The sequence below is a fragment of the Hyalella azteca genome, unplaced genomic scaffold, assembly GCF_000764305.2.
Source record: "Hyalella azteca isolate HAZT.00-mixed unplaced genomic scaffold, Hazt_2.0.2 contig15315, whole genome shotgun sequence".
Taxonomy (NCBI): domain Eukaryota; kingdom Metazoa; phylum Arthropoda; class Malacostraca; order Amphipoda; family Hyalellidae; genus Hyalella; species Hyalella azteca.
In genome coordinates, this window is record NW_025945171.1 from 1 (window position 1) to 20509 (window position 20509).

The following is a 20509-nucleotide window of genomic DNA, read 5'->3' on the forward strand; positions in this document are numbered from 1 at the left end:
AAATCAATATTACATGAGGCATCCGTCGACACCGGACTTCCAGCTGTATCAGACTTGTTAATAGAAGCGAGTTCAACCTCCACGTGAGAGAATTTTACAGAGTTTGGTCCAAGTGAATCCGACAACGATTTTGAAGCAAGTGTTGAAATGTTAGCAGAGTTCATTGCGTCACTGGAACACGTTACTAACTTGCAAGAACTGGTGCGCATCATCAAATTGGAAGACAACACATTTGACACAAAATGAGACCCTACACCGATATCTGAAGAACAGGATGAAGACGAAAGACCGTCAACAAAAGTATTTGTAGAATTATATAAATAATTGCCTAGGGGTGCTAACTGCTACCGATGTCCTGAATTTTGAGCTTTGGTCTTCTTTTTCTTTGTTTCTTCAGGGTCAGCAAGATCTCTGAAACGTTTGGGTGTATTTATCGAACGACCGAAAGAAGTAACTCGTTCGGAAGGCCGGGACGAAGGACTGTTACGGTCGTTGGTAGTAGCACAATCGGCGGTCGAACTGTCAGTACTGGATAGTGAGTTTCTGCTCGTATGTGTCGAAGGAGGAACGGTCTGTTCCTCTGTGCCCACTGAAATCGTGCTATTGGAGTCCATTGAGCCTTCACTGCCTTTCAGCGGACGGCCGAACACACCCTCGTCCTCGTCAGAGAGTCGTTCAGCAGGTGCTAAATCCGCATCGCCATACATATCTGGAGAATCGTTGTCCTCTCGATCAGCTGGCGAGCACCCGCCTTCTTCAGGAGTCAGGTACATCAAAACTTCGGTACCGTCTTCTGAATACACTGCTTTTTTGCCAGATATTTCCCCAACAAGAATCTTATTCAAATGCCCATTATTCACAGCAATGGGTTCCTTAACAATACTAGACTTTTCACGCCTATCTTTCACATGTGTGGAGTTAGTAACAGCTTCCTTGGTTGAATCCGTAGAAGACACACCGTTTTCGTCCTTTGCAATGCTCACCAAGTTCTTTGTTTCGGATACTCGACGACCATTACCGAGGCTCGATGCAAGTATAGGATACTTGTTGAGGTGAGCAACGTCCTCCTGAGGCGGGGCAAGGATGGCACCCGATGATTGTTCGGATGAACTGTTGGCGTGATCAGTCATCAGGCCATTCATTGAGAGGTTTGCAGAGGCTACTCTGCTATTGAGGCGTGCAAGTGTAGCGGCTGTGCTTCTCTCCATGCTTGAGCTCATTTGCACAGTAGCTACCGTGCCTCCAGTAGTCAAAGCTGACGTGCGTGTAACAGCCACAACAGCACGTTCCTTCAAGAGATTAATGCTTTCATTATTATTGCTTTCTTCTTCGTCGTCCTTGGCATCGTCGAAAGTATATGTGTCTCGGATGGAGGCCAAGCTTGCCGGAAGAGGTTTATATGACACAATGGCTGGTCCTTTAGAACTAGTTGTTCCCGTAACACTTGATTTTTCTGCCTGCGGGCTGCCAAAAGGCGTCACTGAAGGGATGACGCCTAAAACCAATTTTTTGTTTTTTATGATTGCTGTAGCTGACTTAACAGGGTCCTTGGATGGTAAAGCGGCAATTTTACCCTCAGAGCGAACTTTTGAGAGTGTAGACTGATTTTTCTTCGAGCCGCTTTCTCCATCGCAAGGATTTGGTACATCTTTTGGAGCCTCGGATGATTTATTTTCTGAATCTTTAGATTTATCTACATTAGAATTTTTTGCAGAAGCTTCGTTGGCTCTATTATTCTCCATAGCAGCACCAGTTTCTTCTGGTGGTTGTTTGCAGGCTCCATCATCGCCTAGCAAAGGAATATTTTCAGTCACAGGCGTTTTGTTGTCAGATTTAATATTCGCAATCTTCTCCTTATTTTTCTCTTGGGCCAGTTTATGCTGACGCTCACGCTCCTCGGCTTGGCAGGAAGCACGACCGCCTTTCTCCCGTTCTTCGGGCGTACTGAAGCTTATTTCTGGAAGCACTATGTTATGGTTAGGGTTGTATTCATCCATCAGTCTCTTGATGAGCAGCGCAATGAATTCCCTCTTGCCAGCTACGAGGGCTTCGTCGAACCAGTTGACGATTGAACGCATGGGAAACCGGTAGTCCTTCAGAGGTAGCTGAAAAAGGTCAGGTTAAGTCAACGTTATGGTCAAAATAAGAAAATCATGACAGAACTACTTGCCAGAATATGATGGGAACAAAATCGCTAGCCATAAAATATGCTCAAATAATTCATTTTTTTATTTATTTATAAGGGACTATAATTTAAGCGTGACACGAATACAGGTATGGATAATCACATCAAAGAAGCTCTCGGTGAACTGAAGAGTGTAGAGGCCGCAGTCGGTGTAATTGGTCTGTTGCGGCACGCGTGGCACAGCGCCCTTCATTGTCTCGCGTGTGAAGGCGCGAGCCTCTTTGCGTTTGTGGAGATGCTCCACTGTGAGGTAATCCCTCAGCGTGGCAACGATGCGAGCACGATGACCGCCAGACAGCGAGTCAAAAATCAGAATGCAAGGTCTGTGAAAGAAAATTTCAATACAAAACACCAGCCATCAATTTAAATGTAAGAAGAGAAATGAGAAAATATTTCTAATTACATAAATAAAAGAGCATATCACGTGCACAAACAGCATTTGTGGCTGCGAAGTTCCACGAGTAGTTATGAAAAAATGCAACTCAACAATGCAGCCTCAGCTGAAGTGATACGAGCAAACTTAAGATCACGCGCATATATATAACTCTTCACATTCAACTGTGTAATTTAAAAAATAGGTGTTTACTGTTTAATGGGCGGCAATGTGCAGGCAGACTTGGTCTTGGCAGGTGGCGTCTGCTGCTGCTCCTCGTCACCTCCTAGCCCAGGGATCTGCTGCTCTGTAGTTTTGCTCTTCTTCCTCGAGGGTTGCAGACTATTGGCGTCATCGTCCTCATCCTCGTCTTCTTCAAGCTCATCTTCGTCCCCTTCAGCTTCGTCACGGTCACTCCACTCCCCATCATCAATGATAGGAATTTGCTGGAATAATTTCGAAGGTCAAAAACTTATAAAGGCATTTCTGTATTTAAGTACATAATGCAGATAAATTGTTCAAATTAAAAACTCAAACTTCAGTTGCTAATGTAGTGAGCGCCTTACCTCGTGCCGTACTTTATGCCTGCCAGCGCCCTTTTTGCTGCATGCTGCCTCCTCCGCAGCCAGGGCCTCAGGAGCTATGGGCTCTCCAGTCTCAAAATGGACAGGAGCGCGCAATCCAGGGAAGCAAATGATGGCCAGGAACCAATGTGCACTGATACAAAAAAAAATGCTATTTTGATCCCATAAACAACACACGAATGAGGTTAACATTATACATATGAGGACCCAGAGACTAGTGTGCAGGTCCAGTGTCAAATGCCAAGATTATTCATTTAAAAATAAAACTCAGTACTCACTGCAGTGAGTGACAGAGAGCGCATTTTCTTGTCAACGAAAACGTGTTCACGGACGGCCAGACGAACATGGCGAGCACAATAGTGCATTTTTTCATAAATGAGAAAATGCGCTAAAATCAATTAGAGATAAATTTTTCAGATATTTATGTTTAAACGTTAGATCGATCATGTACTAAACTAGCAATACTCACTGTTCATTGATTGGAATGATGATGAAGTCTTTGTCAAAAATATCTACACATTTAGTCCAGGACTTGACTCTGGCATGTCGTTTCTCCGCAGCTGAAAGTCGTGGATCATCTTCTACAGGATGATGACGCCTCATTTTCTTTGGTTTACAAGTAAGACGTTTGTAGAAAAATGTCGAAAAGAGGTGAACTTTGTTGCGCTGCTCCTCTGGCAACTTATGCAGCAACCACCTGAAGAAATGCATTATATATTATATATCTTTATGATCGGTAAAAATATGGATAAGTCCTACAGAACATTATTTGAAGGAATCAGAGTTCCTTCAAAGGAGTCACTCAAAATTTGAACATGTTAATAACTCCAAGTATCTTAGCGTACTTATTATCAATTACACAACATACTTGAGGTAAAAGTCCAAAATAACATCATTGAGGAAGCTCTCTTCTTCCAGCACTTGGTAGTCATCCACGGTGATGGAAATGCCACCCTTCTGAGGTGGTGGTGGATAAATCAGGAGCCTGGAAGCAAAAAAAAATCAGTAATAAATAAAACTCAGGGCACTTATTAACCAACATTTCTACAATTTATGCAACGCAGAAAGTAAAATATTACTATATGAACAATTGAAACGTTTTTCATTTATACACTATTTACATGAAATTTATCACACGATACAGGAGCCTTGGAAATATAATGGAAAAATATATTTCAAGAGAAGAAAAGCGTAACCATGAAAATCATTCAAATGAAGCTTTTACTGCAGGGCAGAACGGAATAATGATGCCCAAAAAATGAGGTAGGTCAAAACAATGGTTTATTGCAAAGTACATGACACTTTTCTTACGTTTTTGAAGGTTGCGGGAATTGGTTGATGTTCTTGGAGGTTTGACGCAAAGTAGTATGCACTTCTGGTCCACTGGCAGCCATCAACACCGTGTTGGCCTCCTCATGGTTTAGTTCCTCCATTTGTATAATTTTCCCGTCCTCAGCAATGTAACTCTTGAAAATATTCTTGATGGCACTCTTACTTTCTTCAACAAACTTTTCGGGCATGAGCACCACACGCTTCAACGTATCATCTGCCATAGAAAAGTGATAGTTTAGACAGGTTTCCTCAAATATTAATCATTGCAAAAAACATCAAGTTACTAAAAAGTACTGCTTCAGATGCAATGCAAGGAATAACGTTTACGACTTACAACTAAAAATGGAAGTAATGCAAGCATCAAGTGCAATAGATGTGGATCATCGCCCGTATATCAGGAGGTTTAAGAAGAGATCAGTTATGACATACCTGTACTGCATGGGTCATAATAGAACCCTTTAGGATCATTCATTCCCAATAGGCATCGAATTCTGGAGGCAGCATGAGCCCTTAGGAAGAGGAAAAGCACTGGCATACTCTTGCCGAAATGATAATTCACTTGCACAATATCAGAAAGTCCAATGATGATATCCACGACTTGTAGTGATCCTGAAATGAGAAGACACACGAGCCTCAGGTCAAAGAGTAAATAATAATAATACCTAATTCCATCAAAACATGAGTGTCTTGAAACGTTAGTATGCAGCCAGATTACTTAGGACTGAACTAAGGAACTATTGAGCATTGTACTAACCGGGAACAAGAGGTTTGACACTGATTCTGATTGCTCTGGTGTTGAAGATAACACCGCACAGAGGAGTAGTTCGGTAAGATCCAATTCTCACAGTTCGGCACACAACTTGGCAGTAGTTGGAAGAAATTGGCTCAGGCTTGAGATCTTCCATCTCGGATGAGGGCTGTTCTTCTGCAGGCTGCTCATCTGAAAGTAGAATTCAAACAGATTAATTACTCCAGTGAGGACTGGGCTTCAGATTCCGACTATAACAACCTTGTTACTTGGCAATAAGTTTCAAAACTTTTATACATGTAGAGCAAACATTGACAAAGCATATGAGCTTCCAATTTGAGTAATGCATCATCCAGTATCAATTTACTGTCAGATTCAACTCTCAAACAAATATGAGCATACACATCAAGATCTCAAAATTAGTCTCCTACACCCAAATCCTTTGGCAAGCAAACATATAAAACTGCAGAATTAGCAATTTGAAACAAGTGAGAAAGTGAAATTCCAGGATAAATTTATTTCCGGACATTTTCCCAGATATTGTTTATTTAAAAAACAGATTACATTAAACAAATTTACCAAATATGGTCAGTGAGCTTGAAATCTCCAATTTGATGGGCATGCATTAGACCAGGGCATGCAAATGTGACGGGAATTTATCAAACTTTAATTTGACTCAGTATCACCAACCCAACCGTCACTGATATGAATTAAAGATATCTCAACTTGAGAAGTTTGAAAAAAAAAAAGCAAATGGAACATTAATTTTGGGGTTTGGACCCCTACTTTTTTACATGCTCAAATTTTTTCTGATGTGGCATACGGTGGCAATCAACTTTAACATACCTTTTAATTTTTAGGCAATGGAAAATGGAAAAAAGTGTCATTTAGCTGGTTGACTTAACCCAACACTAATTCATCCCCCGGTCATCATAGGGCTGCAGTTGTTGTGCATTATGAGTGTATTATGGTGGAGTGCACTTGAGAAACCTCCCCGTTTTATAATTCTACCATTTCCCGCCAATTTTGGAGCCGCAAGATTCCAGCTAGATGAATCCCTTATCCAATTGTTGATAAAAGTGTACAATCAAGTCCAAAAATTAAGAAATTATTGAAAACGTCACTTTGGAGTCACAATATAAATAAAATGGTGACAAAGTAGAGAATTTTTTCACTACCTATTTTTCAGTTCTTTTAAACCAGTAAAGTATCCCGGATACCAGTATTATGGTTTGGATTAAATTTGGAACTAAATTAGGTTATCAGGGAATTCAAAATGAAATGGTTTCTAAAAAATTTATAAGAAGAGGTTTCAACAATTAGAGAGAATCTACCAATACCATCAAACGGGGTAATAAGGGACATTTTTGAGCGTTTTTACAATACTTCTCTTTAACTTCACTTCTTGTTTATCTGTCTGTCTGCTACAAATCTTGTAATCAAAATTTAATACACTTATTTTTAAACGTATATTATTCATAAATAACTTCTTACCATGAAACATTTCATAGACAAGTTTGGCTCATTTTAAGGGGAGTGTCTACCCTAAATTTTATCTCGGTAATTTACAAAGGGATCAATGTGAAATTTGGGACACATGTGTAAACCCTAAAAAAAACCAAGGTTTAATCAAGGCAAATTTTTGAAAAAATTGAAAAAAAAACGGAAAATCCTAAAAAAAGGCCAAAAAAGGGGAACTTAAAAAAACCAACCCCCCACAAGAATTTCAAACCAAAAAAACCAAAAAAAAAACAATCCAAGCCGAAAAAACAAGGCCAACAAACGGGCCGGGGGGTTTTTAAATTCCCAATTTTGGGGGGGGGGGAACAATTTGGCCGAAAATTTTTAATTTAACCCCAACTTCCCCAACCTTTTGCAAAAAAAAAACCAAAACAAAAACAAACTGGAAAAAAAAACCCAAAAACAAATTGGAAAACCTTTTCTTGGCAAATTGAATGATATACATCTCATTGATGTAGCTTCAAAACTCTAGGAGGAGATAGGTTTGCCATGAGGTTTTCATGTTTTCAACCTTTTCAGTAGAGGCAAAAAACCGCGGCGCTATATGTAAAGGCATGTAACGTAGCTTAGATACCCAAAGCAAGCATTATCCCACTCCAAAGTCAGTCAGCGGGGCATAGGACGACTACATCAACACCTTTCCACATGATGGCTGCACCGAGCTGCAGGTCCAGTCATAACCATTTTATACGGCTTGGCAGTAATTATCTCCATAGACTTTTGTGAAGGGACCCCAACACACTCCCCCCTTTCGGGATCTGTCCTGAACGCATAAATCAACGTACAGAGATGGTTTTAGTACCGTTTGATGCAGCAGAAAGTAAGCTTTAAGATGAGCTTAAAAACCGGAAAAGCCAAAAATTTCAATTTTTATGGTTGTTGTTGTGGTTCCCCGTTCTCAATTTTACGAGAGACCCCCCTCGCGCAGGTATGACACCACCGACAGGGGGTCGCTCCAGAGCTGTAGGGTCAAGGTTATGTGGTGGTGTTGTCCGAGGTCCTGCCAGAGCAGTCATTCCAGGAGAATGTGAGTGATAGTGTGGGGAGCTCTCTGGCAGGATGGACAGGTGTCTGTATCTGCTTGGCCTATTCTGTTTGCGTATGTTTGTAGTGAGGGGTGGTGGCCGCAGCACAGCCTGGTTAGGTGTACTCTCTCCAGTCTAGAGAGCTGTGTTTCTGTGCTGCTTATGTCAGGTGGTGGGTGTCCAAGGACTTTGTTGTTGCCAGCCAGCTCCAGCATTCTAAGTGTCATAATTGTGTGTTTTTTTGTGCTGGGATTGCCTTGGGGTGGGGGTACAGTATCTAGTATGTTGGTGTAGTATCTGTGTGGGGGTTTGCACTATTTGCCTGTGTGTAGGTAGGTGGTTGCGTAGGTAGTGGCATGGGTGTTGTGTTTTGTTTATGGCTGATTTTTAAGGTAGACGGTCCCCTTAAAAACTTGATTGATGGAATATGCAGATCTCATTTCAAAAATAAATAGCGGCCATTTCCGCATGATAGGGGTAAAAAGGGACACCACTAAAAACACATTTACAGTAGAACCTTGGTTAGCAAAGGCTCCAGTTAACCAAAAAATCAATTAACAACAATGAATTTTGATTACATTAACCTCGCTCAGTGAGGGTAGTTGTAAATTGTAATTACTTTATGAAGTCTAGTTCATTGCAGTTAACTAAAGAGACAAATCTCTAACTAATACTTTTTATAATTTTAATTGTTGAGTGAAAGCTGCACGGACGCAACTTCAAAGTGATTACTTCATGGAAACTTAGCATACCCATAGGGTAAACACACCATATTCCAACACCTTAAGGACGTAGCAAGAAATAAATGGCTATAAATAGATCACTGTATGCGCAACTCGAGTTCTGATTGGTTTAATGCCACTCTCATAACACCACACTATGCGCCAGCAATGATGAAACGTCATAAACTGTTGCCATATTTATTTAAAAGCCTTTAGAATTCAAATGTACAAAATTGCTGAATCCCAACACTGTGTGACTAAATGCAGCATATTGTGAGACTAATTCTGACAGCGCTTAAAAATCGTAATTCCGACATTCTGTGTTGGAATTCTGACACCCTGTGTGAGCTGTGTTGGAATATGACACCCTGTGTTGTGGCTGCGTGTCGTAATTCCAACGCCGTGTCAGAATTAGTTTTTATGTGTCTAAAGCCATCTCTTGAATCAATCATCTATTAATTTATTTGCCACTTAAAAACGATATATACAAGTATACTTAGAGGATTCCTACCTAATATATTCACAGACTTATTTAAAAGTCTCAAACCATAATAGTCTTTCTACACAAACAGTTTATCACTATTTAGTAAGCAAGGTCAACTAGCCCCATCAACTTTGATACGTGTTTCGATGTTGAATGTTCTCACTAGTAGACTTGGACTTTCACTCTGCGGATCTTAACATTTTCCCGCTAGACCTAGTGTTTTGCGTAAATCTTGCGCACACGGCACAATAGTATGACATCACTATTTCAACCATCTACGCATGCGTGGAACTAAGACCAAGCATAATGGCTATAAAGGATAAAGCTGAGGGGTCTCAGAATTACCCACAGCATAGTGGGTAAGAGAATCAGTTCATTTTTAATTTCCTCATTTAGGGTAAACGCGGTATATTCCGACATCGTGGGTAATTCCATCACCTCTCTAGTTTTTCCTTTATATTAAGCTTTGTTTTAGTTCCATGCATTCGTTGATGGTTGAAATGGTGACGTCATACATTTGCGCATCAAACTACTGCCAAAACACTAGGTCTTGGCCATCTAGCGGGAAAATATTAAGATCCAAAGAGAGACAATGCACGCTACCCAGTGAGATCATCGAAAAATGTGTCAAATTTGGCAGCTGACAGCTTGCTCTACCAAATAATGAATAACTGTTTGTATAGGAAGAATATTATGGTTGGAGACTTTTAAATACGTCTGTGAATATATTAGGAATCCTTTAAGTATACTTGTATTCGCTGATTTCAAGTGGTAAATAAATTAATAGATGATTAAGTTGAGAAATGGATTTAGACACATGAAAACTAATTCCGTCACAACTTGAATTGGACACACAGAGATCGTTCCAAGCTGCGTACAAAAATTAAAATTTGCCTAATTAAAAGCTTAATAGTTGTTAATTAAAAGCGTAATTAAGTAGTATTCAATATTCATTAGTGTTCTAATTCAAAGCCGTGTTGTTTTCCAATACAGCTCACACAGCGAATGAAATTCGAACACGTGGATGACAGCATTACGTATCACTGTGTCAGTAGAATTTGAAGCGCGGACGGAATATGCCTCACCACATGCCAAATATAGCCACACACAGTGACGGAATATAGGAATTTGGTAGGTTTGCATTCTAAAGGCTTTTAAATAAATATGGCAACATTTTGTGACGTTTCGTTGTTGCTGACGCATAGTGCAATGTTTTGAAAGTCACATAAAGCAAACAGAACTTGATTAACGCATACGGTTATTTTTTTATAGTTTTTCATTTCTCGATGCGTCCTTAATGTGACGGAATATACAGCGTATACCTACTCAAGATTTAAACCAATTTCTCAAGTATAATAATGCTGGTATCCAGGCATGGTGGCAATCCATAGGTTATTCAAAAGAACCTGTTCTTAGCGCCCCCCATTTGCAAACTATGAGACTTTCCTAAAATTTGTCATTTGCATATGTAACTAGAAGAGTTCTACTACAATGCATCAAAACCTGGAGTTATTTAACCAAAAAATAAAAAAATTGGATAGGGTACTCTGACAGGCTTTAAATATTAGCTTTTTTTCGTAGGTCACATTTTTAATTTTTTAACCTATTAGATATGCAAACTTTTTAAATCTTTCTATTGTATTATGTAGCCTCAGTATTAGGCCTTTAATGCCCATTGACAAAATTTTTCTATGTCAAATAGTTTCTGAGTTGTGGGGGTTTTTGTAAAAAAAAACGAAAAGTGGTCTAAGTTACCCCGCCGGTCTAAGTTACCCCATTTTACAGTATTTATTATTTAAAGCTAGAAATGGTTAATGATGAGTTGATGACCATCATACCTATAATTTTTTCCTCACAAAATTTACCCACCCTAGTAGAACATTTTTTTTTACTTCCTAAAGTTCATTTTTGAATCTTATAATTTAGACTAATAAGTAGGTATCTAGTATACCAGCATCACCATATGTACACAAGAAATAGCTAGGCCTACCTAGATTAAAATTAAGTAGATGAGTACCTAAATAATAAATGAACGATTCTAAAAATTTTTTTGCAACTACTATGCCATGGGGCATAGACTAAACAAATTAAAGAAAACGACACGTTTCAATGAGTCATTTCAAAATATTACTCGAAATTTCATTGAAAACGATTGTTCTATCAATCAATGAGTTTTGCAATAGTACCGCTTTTCTAATACCTACCTAGATCATTTTGTAATTTGTATAGCCTACTACTAAAACTTACTCCACTTGAGTTTTTCCCTGGGTGCCATCGACTGTTTCTTTCTATTTTTAAACCCCTCGCGCAAACGTAATTTTTTCTTCATGTTTTTGTGGGTTTGTTTAAGTTACGTTGAGTAATGAACTAGCTAGATAGAAACAATGTGTAGGCACCGTCGGTAAAACAGACGAATATCAGCAGCACTCAACGACAATCGTCGATCACTGAGAGTGAGAAATACGCACCACGTGCCGCCATTGTTACCACTAATAGAAAACCAACTTGCAAGTTTTTCGAGCGGGTCCTAAAGTATAACTAAACCCCGGTTATAGCATATAACGACAATCAAACTTCAAGCCTACAAAAGTTCGACCTAAAATTAGTGGAAAACTCCAAAAATTTAATTTTTAATTAATATCGTCAATTCATATTTTCACAAGAAATCGTGAGTCGTCACAAAAAACTCATCGATCAGGAAAGAACAGCAGTCGAAACTCGTGAAACCTGTTCATACAAAAAGACTTGAAAATTGGTACAAATATTAAGTTAAAAAAATTAAGTTACAAAGATGGCAAATGAATGCATCATTATGCTGATGAAGACCTATCTAACTATTTTTGTAACCATTGCATGGAACCTAGTCAAGTCTTCCAAATCGACATGTGGAACAGCCTGCCTGACAGCATCGTTGACGCTCCGATTATGAACATCTTCAAAAACAGACTAGACGAAGCTATGCAGGAGCATATGTTCAGTCTTAAAANTTCTATTCTATATCTTATGTTACCTTTGCAAAAAACTATGCTGGACAATTCCCCATCAACACAATTTGAACAAATAATAGCGATAAAGAACTCACCGGTCACGAGCAACGTCGAACCAACAACATTTATTTCAGCTAATATATACACTGACTGACCTGCTGGGTTTTGTGGTGGTATCTTAGGCTCCTTATTGTTGATAATGAAGTCCAGTTTCTTGTTAAAATTGTCTAATCTATATGGATTGACCCCATGCTGGATATTGTGGCTGGGCTTGCCGGGCTTTGAGGCGCTCCCATCGCTGCTAGCATTGCCGTCATCATCATCAGACGATAGTGTTAGAATCTCTGCGGATCAATTTATGATGTTGATTATGCCCACTCAAATCATGCGTAGCAGCGTACAGGCTAAAATTATTTGGAATAAAAAGAGAAGAAACCCATTACATTATCACTGAGCGACGAATGACCCTAACAGCGATAAATTCTTGTCATGAACGCGATATCTATTCCTTTAATTGCATTTCTCAAAAGCATTGCTTCAAAATTACCACAAGAATTACAGCAACTCTATACCATCCTATAATCTCAAAGGCCGAAAATAATATTCATTAGATGCGAACGATAATTTGGCTGCATCAAGCTGGTGGTGTGGCTAATAGTTTCTTTGTTAACCTCTTGAGGAGCTGCAAGAAGACGAACTTAATAAAGCTCAGTTAAGACACTGAAAACAGCACAGAGAACAGATGTGATGGCAACAGTTCTCTCACCAGGTTCATCGTAGGCTCTAGTTCTGCCTCGTCCTCGGCCGCGGTGTGAGGGCTTGTGGTTACTGTTGCGCGGAGAATAGCTGCTGTTGATGGCTTTATCGTGACGTCTTCCTCCTCCAGATTTCCCGTAAAAGTCCTTTGAAGAATTACGGAGTTCATTGAGACGGTGTGTATATGTTAACTTGAAATAATGAAATATACATGCCCCTACATGAATTGCAACTGATTAAATGTTTTTTCCAATTTAAAAATAGGAAACTGAAGAGGTTATTGGATTTACCATGAATATTCTTCAACAATGCATGCAATATTGAAGTTAGCAAGAGAAATATTTGCGGCCTCACTTGTTTAATGATCTGTGAGCCCGTCAGATAGACCGGCTGTTGCTGAGACGCGGAAGAAGTTACCAGGTTAGCATTGCTCGTAGCTGGAAAAATTTTGGCAGTTTTGGAGATAGGTTTCCGGCAACGCTGGCAAGTATTGAAGTCGTCACTCAGGATCCCGCAGTTGTCACATTTAGCTTGGTGACCAGGCAGATAACGAGCACCTTTATCCTGCTAACAGAAATTAAATTAGAGAATGAGATGGAGATAAATTTAATAACTATGTCATAAGATCCAATAATGAACCAGTGTAATATTTCAATTTATTCATATACGAAATATTTACCATGTGCCTAGCTCGATACGAACGAACTAATCTACTTCAATACTAACCTGTTCCTCGTGATCAGGTGCAGCGCTGGTTGAGTCAGGGGAAGACATGATGTGTTCGTGCTGCGCTGTAATGGCTTGATGTTGGGCAGCTACCGTGTGGCCTAAGTTTAAGTTTCGGCTGCAAGTGTAACAAATAAACACGTCTTATTGATAATATTATTCAACACTTTGGAGTACATCCCACTAGAAACTAGGTTTCCTTTATTGATTACAAATTGTTTTACGAACATAACGTGTTTTTTTAAATCAAGTACGTGGGTTGGACAAAATCAGGGAAACGCCTGACATTTTGATATCGTAACTTTTGTACATGTTATAAACAACGTAAACGTGACATATTTTAATATTTTTTTTTGTTACTGTTGCTGCTAATTGAAATTTTATCCCTGCACAGCTGTTTTTTAGTAAATTTTTGTGTTTATAACCTAACCTGTAAATGCTAAACCTCTCTGACTTTTAAAGGGGCCAAATAGTTGGTGCCCGTATGGCAGGTGCTAGTGTGACAGAAACTTCCCTAAGACGTTTATACAGGTAATGTCTCAAAATTATTGACTGCTTTTGAAAGAGAAGGGAAAGCGTCCTCAGCAAAGTACAGGTCTGGCCGAAAGTCGAAGTTGTCTGAGAGAGACCGTCGGTACCTATTCGAATTTTGAAGAACAATCGAAAGACCACGGCTGTTAAAATTACTGCAGGCCTCAATGGACACCTACAGAACCCAATTTCCATAAAAACTGTCCGCCTAGAGCAGCACAGATCTGGATTCAATGGAAGAGCTGCAACATTCTAATAAAGTTAATCATCTCATTTGGCCAAACGAAAAATATAACAAAAGGTTTTTGTTAGGCGTTAAGTTGACACGTGTTGAGTGAGATTAAAGAATTACAATACGTGTCGCTCTACTTAAATAAATCATTCATTTTAGTAAAAAGTAAACAATTTGTAAATAGTTTTCTAAAAGTGGAGACTTTATACACTACAACTTACTTGTTCATTCCCAGCAACCCTTTAGAGTTCTTTATATTCCTGGGAAGACGATAAAAATTTTATTAGAACCTACAGGAAACTGAAAGAAAACTGCATTGCAGGATTAAATATGACAATGAACAAGCTAGTTTTAGACAATTGTAACAGCAAATCGCAATTGTAAACTGAGATTGAGTGAGGAAAATTCAAAATATAGAAAACTAGGTTGAAACAAAATGCGACACAATATTACACCGTGTGCAATACTATGCTTCAGGCAAATAAATTACCAATGAAAACACGTTTTATCAAAGTTTTGCAATCCAATTCAAACCCGAGAATCTTATGAAAAAAAAACACATTGTGAAATGAACTAGCAAACTCTGCAGTCAGTTTCAGAAGATCCTTGCCAGGCTAAATGTTTACCAGTCACTGAACTGCAATCACGTTCATTTTCAAGAGCTGGCAGAAGCCTCAGTTTCTTTACATTTTATGTTATTCACATAATAAAATGAATGAGATCATGAAGGCACCCTGCCAGCAGTGCAACTTACAAAATAACCTCGCGAGCGACATTCTGCGTTGGATGCTGAGGGAGGAAGCGGGTAGGTTGGCCTTGAGGTGCAGGTTGACGAATGAGTTGCTTGCTGCGATACTGCTCCAGTGAGAGCTTCTTGATACCCTGCTGCTGTGCCGGCTGCTGCAGTGATGCCTGCTGTTGTGTTAAATGCTGTTGAGCTGCCTGCTGCTGCGATGTTTGTTGCTGAGACATGACTAGGGACGTGCTAGCGGGCACACCGTTGCTGCTCATTGCGACCTGATGACCGAATATAGTAGAAAACAATATTAAGGCTACAAAAAGCCCTTTGACAATAGAAAGGAAACTGTATCAAGAGTTGGAGAAATTAATGCTCATTAGTGCAACAAATTAGCTATCACGTTTCATCGATGCATGAGAAACGAAGATAAAATCACGCGTTCACCGAAATATTTCAAAACCGCGAGACTCGGCACAGTATGCAAAATAATCTATAACCACTACAGTCGGTATTATGTGTTCTACATCATAGACAAGTCAACAAAAACTTGCAACAAAAGAAAGCACAGAAGAAGGTGCCAAATTACTCACTGCTCACAACCACATTCCAAACAATTACGCGTCCAATCGTCGAATACGCAAACTCATCCTGGTCACCAATTATATCACCCACGCACATGGGTGATATAATTATATCACCCATGTGCGTGACTGTTTGCATATCACCCACGCAAACAGTCCAGAACGCAGCACTCAGGATAGCCACAGGATGTACCGCAGACACCAACATCCCTCACCTTCACCAAGAAACCAAACTCCTGCCCCTAACACAACACCTCAAACTTCACGCCTCACAACTCAGACAGAAAGCACAAAACCCAACCCACCCACTACACACCCTCGCCCTTTAGCCGCATCCACATCGTCTCATGAAACAAACCATTTTCCACAACTCAGGTTTCACCACCAACATAAATACCCGACCTGCTCAAGCCACACAAGGCACATCAAACAAAATCTCAAAACAATCCACACTACTATCACAGTAAACTATCTTGCAACCCTTCCTCACAATAAAATTCTAAACATCCCCACATCACAGATCCACCCAGCTGAAATCAACCTACCCAGACCTGCACGCAGGAACCTTGCCCAACGTTGCACAATCAAATCACCGCTACTTCTCTCGTATCTAAATAAAATGGACCCTGCCACACACCCTTCTCCACTTTGCCCACTCTGTCTATCCAACACGCACGACACCATTCATCTTTTCTCCTGCCCTGAAATGCCCACATCCTTGTCGGTGGGTGACCTTTGGGCAGACCCCGTGAACGCCGCGGGGCTGCTGGACCGCTGGGGCGGCCGACTTGGCTGGCCCCAGAACTGGGTCTAGGCCCCGCTTCGCGCCGTGAAGCGAGGCGGGGAGGGTCAACAACAAGGTGCCAAATTATTGCAAGCGAGGAGGGAGGATATTATTAACAATGATGTAACTTACGGTGGCTGGCGGCGACGATGTGACGGCTGTGCCAGGAGCGTTGATTTGCTGATCGACGGACGAGGTAACAGCATCAACATCAGCAGGGGAGACAAGCAGGGCAATATTGTTGCTAGTGGGTTGCTGGAGCGGGGCCTGGGACGTCACCACCCCGACGCCTGAGCCTTGGGAGCTGGCAACAGACTGAACTCCAGGCTGCATCTGCTGTAGCATAATCAAATGCATGGTTTTAACACTAGAGCAATAAAAATTGTTTACAATAAATCCATCGATTACAACTACATTTCTACATTTTAATAAGGGAGAAATATAAATAATAGAGAGCCTGCACAGCATAATCAAATGTCCGTTTCATAAGACAAAGCCTAGAACAACTCACAATTCCGGGCTGCGCATAACGAGGCATTCTGTTGAGCATAGCAGGATTTCTCATCCCCTGCCCAGGCGCTGGATGCCGCACCCTCGGGAGCCCCACGGGACGCGGGCCTTCAGAAGGGTTCATGCCACGAAGATTGTGGGGCGCGGGCTGCTGAGGACGCTCAACCAGAGACTGAGGACGAGTAATCATTGTGCCCTCAGCCCCTGACCCAGCAATGTTCGTGGACAACAAAGTTATCTGCTGCTGCTGACGACCTTGTTGGCGCTTCTGAGCTGGCGTCAGAGGGGCTTGCGTTTGCATCTGTTAGAGTGAACATACATATAATGCTGAGGCAGGGAGAACACCTAATTATTTTAGGAACTTTACCGTGTTTTAGGGATTTTTAGGGATGGTGAATTATGTGAGAGCACATACTTCATCTCCGCCAGCCTTTTCATCAGCATTGACCTATCTTTACCTATGCAGACCCCATCTAATACTCCGTCACCTTTCGCACTATAGGTGTAAGCCTACAAACTATTCAGCTCTTAGTTTTACTGACAGAAACATTCTACTAATAAAGTTGTTGTCCACCAAGATTCTCTAGTATTAAGGGGATCGTTTCGGTTACGAAAAAACTTCAACATTTATCAACCGATCTTCTTGACATTTCACACACATACGCTAAATGTAAAATAAAAACCAATTTGCTTACATGAATTTTTCGAAAAAAAAGAACTAACCTGTTGCTGGACACTGAGGCCGACCATGGTCTGCATATGCGGGGTGGGCTGGTGACACGACGACACAGGCGACACGGCCATGGTGTGCACCTGACGCAGGTGAGGCCTCACCACGCCGCCTGACGTCATCAGGCCAGGTCCTGACGCGGCAGTCTGAGGGGTCAGCCTCATTTGGTACTGCAAGCCTTCTGTCCCTTTCACTGACTGCACACAATACAAAACTCATTGGTACGCATGTAATGCATTCTCAAATGGATGGCAAGAGGCAAAACAAAAATATTCATCTAAGTTATACGGTACATCATTTGGAAATAACATTAATTCAGTCATGACCAAACTACTACTCAAGTTTCAAATGCAAGAAGTATAATTTGAAATCAGATCAATATACAGCACCCATTATCTGAACAGTTCGATGCCAATCACGTGGGTTTTATATGTGGCCTGCAGTAACATTGTAACATTTCTGCATTACTGTGAAAGTTTTAAAAAGTGAAACCTTAGGTCCAATATTGGATAACCAATTTGAAACAACAAGAAAGTGAAATTTTACCCACCGATTGAATAAGAGCAATTTGTTGAGGCTGCTGTCCATCTTGCTGCTGCATGAGCTGTGCAGGAATGAGCTGCTGCTGAGCACCTTGCTGCTGGAAATGCTGCTGAGATAAATTTAAATGAACGATCTGTGGTTGTGGCTGTCCATGTCCAGACAGCTGAACTTGTCGCATCTGCTGCTGACGAAACTGCGCCTGCACCTGGATCTGCTTGCGCATGTTGTCAGGTGTTGCTCCCTCCCTGACAGTCAAACATAATTAATAACTATTGTCTATTGATAATGGTTTCAAGCACGGAATTCTGTGCAACCATAAAAATGACATGTATAATGCAATTAAAATATAATTTAGCAATTTAAGGTGAGCAAGGAACATGATGAAGCATGATGCAAAACAATAACAAATGCAAGCCTCAAATGCAGGTTTCAGAACACAAAAAAGCAATTTCTAATAATCTCACTGTTGAAGGCGCTGTGCTGAGCTGGTTTGTTGCATAAGCTGCTGCTGGCTTTGCTGTTGGGACTGAGGTGGAGGCAAGTACTGGATAACTGGAGGGTGACCTTTTATTTGCTGAAACAATGAATGTTCGAATTAATTTTTCAATACAACAATAACAGTTTAAACTTATTTATCAGCACAAAGAATTAATTTTCACAAATCAAATTTTCAGGTTAATAGTTCACCGATTCATCAAGTCATTGATGAATAGAAAAATTCCCTCAAGATAAATTGCAAAGAAGACAAAAAAATAATTTCATTCAAAATTAAAAAATCGTCAGAAGCAAACTTTCCATGAATAGGTGCGCAGTTGAGAATTAATCACCTGATTTGAAGTCAGAATGAAGTTAGAGGCAATGCAGTTGAGAATTAATCACCTGATTTGAAGTCAGAATGAAGTTAGAGGCAATAATTTGCTGTTGTGAAGGCTGTTGAACAATGAGCTGCTGGTGCTGAGGTATGTGTGGCTGCATGATGATATGTTGCTGCTGTTGGTGAACCACCATCTGTTGCCCTTGGTGGTTCTGCTGCATTATGCCACCTTTCAACATTTGCTGTGAGACCTGAGCAAAGGAGTTCTTGGTAAATGGTGAGTGCAAAAAAATAAGGCTAGGCATTCTTGTTAATGAAAGAATTTAAATAATGTTTATGAGTTGAAGAACTTAGAAAATGTAGTAAAATACTATATGGTAAACCAATAAAGATATTTTATAATAAGAACAGATTGGTTTGTCAGATGAAAAAAAAATGTAGAAATGGAATGACAAGAGCAAGTAGAAGCTTTCAAGCCAGAATGTACATTGCTGTCAAGCTAAGGTCTAAGAAAGTTAAGCAATAACTAGTACTAAGAAGAGACAAATTGAACACGAATACAAGAAGCAAAAAAAGTTATGTGCCATACAGAGATTAAGTTACCTGCTGCTGCACAACCACAGGAGTAGCTTGGTGTTGTAACACATATTGTTGCTGCTGTTGCTGGTTGTTGTGGCTGTAGAGAGTTGCTTGCTGCTGGTGCATTAGTTGATGTTGTTGCACTTGGTGTGGATGCAATTGCTGTTGATGCTGAGCTTGCTGAATGGCCTGCTGTTGTCGCTGTTGAGCTTGCTGCTGCTGAAGTTGATGTTGCTGCTGTTGTTGTTGCTGGTGCTGCTGCTGCTGTTGTTGTTGTTGCTGCTGCTGTTGTTGTTGTTGCTGCTGCTGCTGTTGTTGTTGTTGTTGTTGCTGCTGATGCTGTTGCTGATGTTGTTGTTGTTGTTGCTGCTGCTGTTGTTGCTGCTGCTGTTGGTGCTGTTGTTGTTGTTGCTGCTGCTGTTGTTGCTCCTTCTGTTGTTGATGTAGATGAATTTGTCCTTGTTGTTGCTGCTGCTGCTGCTGATGATGTGGAGTTGACTGTGTGTGTCCTTGCTGTACTTGCCCTTGGATCTGCAGCTGCTGCTGCTGTTGGTCAGGGATGGTGTAGGTGAGAGCCCCCTGCTCCACCATGATGCCACCACTGAAATAAACAAAATTCAACTCCTCAGTGGGTTGTCACCTGTACACATACATCCATATGACTTTCTGACATCCCATCATCAACATAGTGTATACACTGACATTTTTGTCAATGAATGTCTCATTAAGAAGAAAAAAAAACATTAGAGCAAACAGTAAAGTGAACAATATTAAAAAAGAAACTATTGCAGAAGAAGTCATTCAAACAAAAAATAAATTCAAGCCAAAAAAAAAAAACTCCAGTATAAAAAGTATAGCATTTAGTGTCATATTATGTAGTTCATATGAAAATATCCCAACCACACATATACCTATATATATAGGTATGGATGAAAAAATGTAGAAACTGAGAAATTCTCTAAACTTGGAGAGCAAATAGAAGCAGTTTTGTAGAAAACTTGTTATGCTACCAGTATGAAAATC

At 40.4% G+C, this 20509-nt stretch overlaps 1 protein-coding gene across 1 annotated transcript; it reads right to left on the reverse strand.

Annotated features, from left to right (window-relative positions):
• Positions 1–20: 20 nt before the first annotated feature.
• Positions 21–19717, reverse strand: LOC108682775. Its single transcript, XM_018172014.2, has 22 exons — positions 19511–19717; positions 18973–19158; positions 18558–18667; positions 18101–18338; positions 17544–17747; positions 16822–17121; positions 16443–16646; positions 14961–15223; positions 14428–14466; positions 13444–13561; positions 13072–13281; positions 12728–12863; positions 12117–12305; positions 5229–5414; positions 4904–5083; positions 4454–4688; positions 4011–4127; positions 3612–3839; positions 3125–3275; positions 2772–3004; positions 2289–2508; positions 21–2105 (listed from the first exon to the last, which is right to left on the reverse strand). The coding sequence occupies exons 1-22, from the start codon at positions 19610–19612 to the stop codon at positions 345–347; spliced, it is 5610 nt and encodes a 1869-aa protein (XP_018027503.1). The 5' UTR covers positions 19613–19717; the 3' UTR covers positions 21–344.
• Between the last annotated feature and the right edge of the window lie 792 nt (positions 19718–20509).

Bases quoted from the DNA above. Each gene is read 5' to 3' on its own strand.
- LOC108682775 (XM_018172014.2), bottom strand. From the start codon at position 19,612: ATGCACCAGCAGCAAGCAACTCTCTACAGCCACAACAACCAGCAACAG. The intron at 14,467-14,960 runs GTAAGTTGCACT...TCGTCTTCCCAG, and splicing joins GTCGCTCGCGAGGTTATTTT to GAATATAAAGAACTCTAAAG. The intron at 2,509-2,771 runs GTAAACACCTAT...TTTCTTTCACAG, and splicing joins ACATTGCCGCCCATTAAACA to ACCTTGCATTCTGATTTTTG.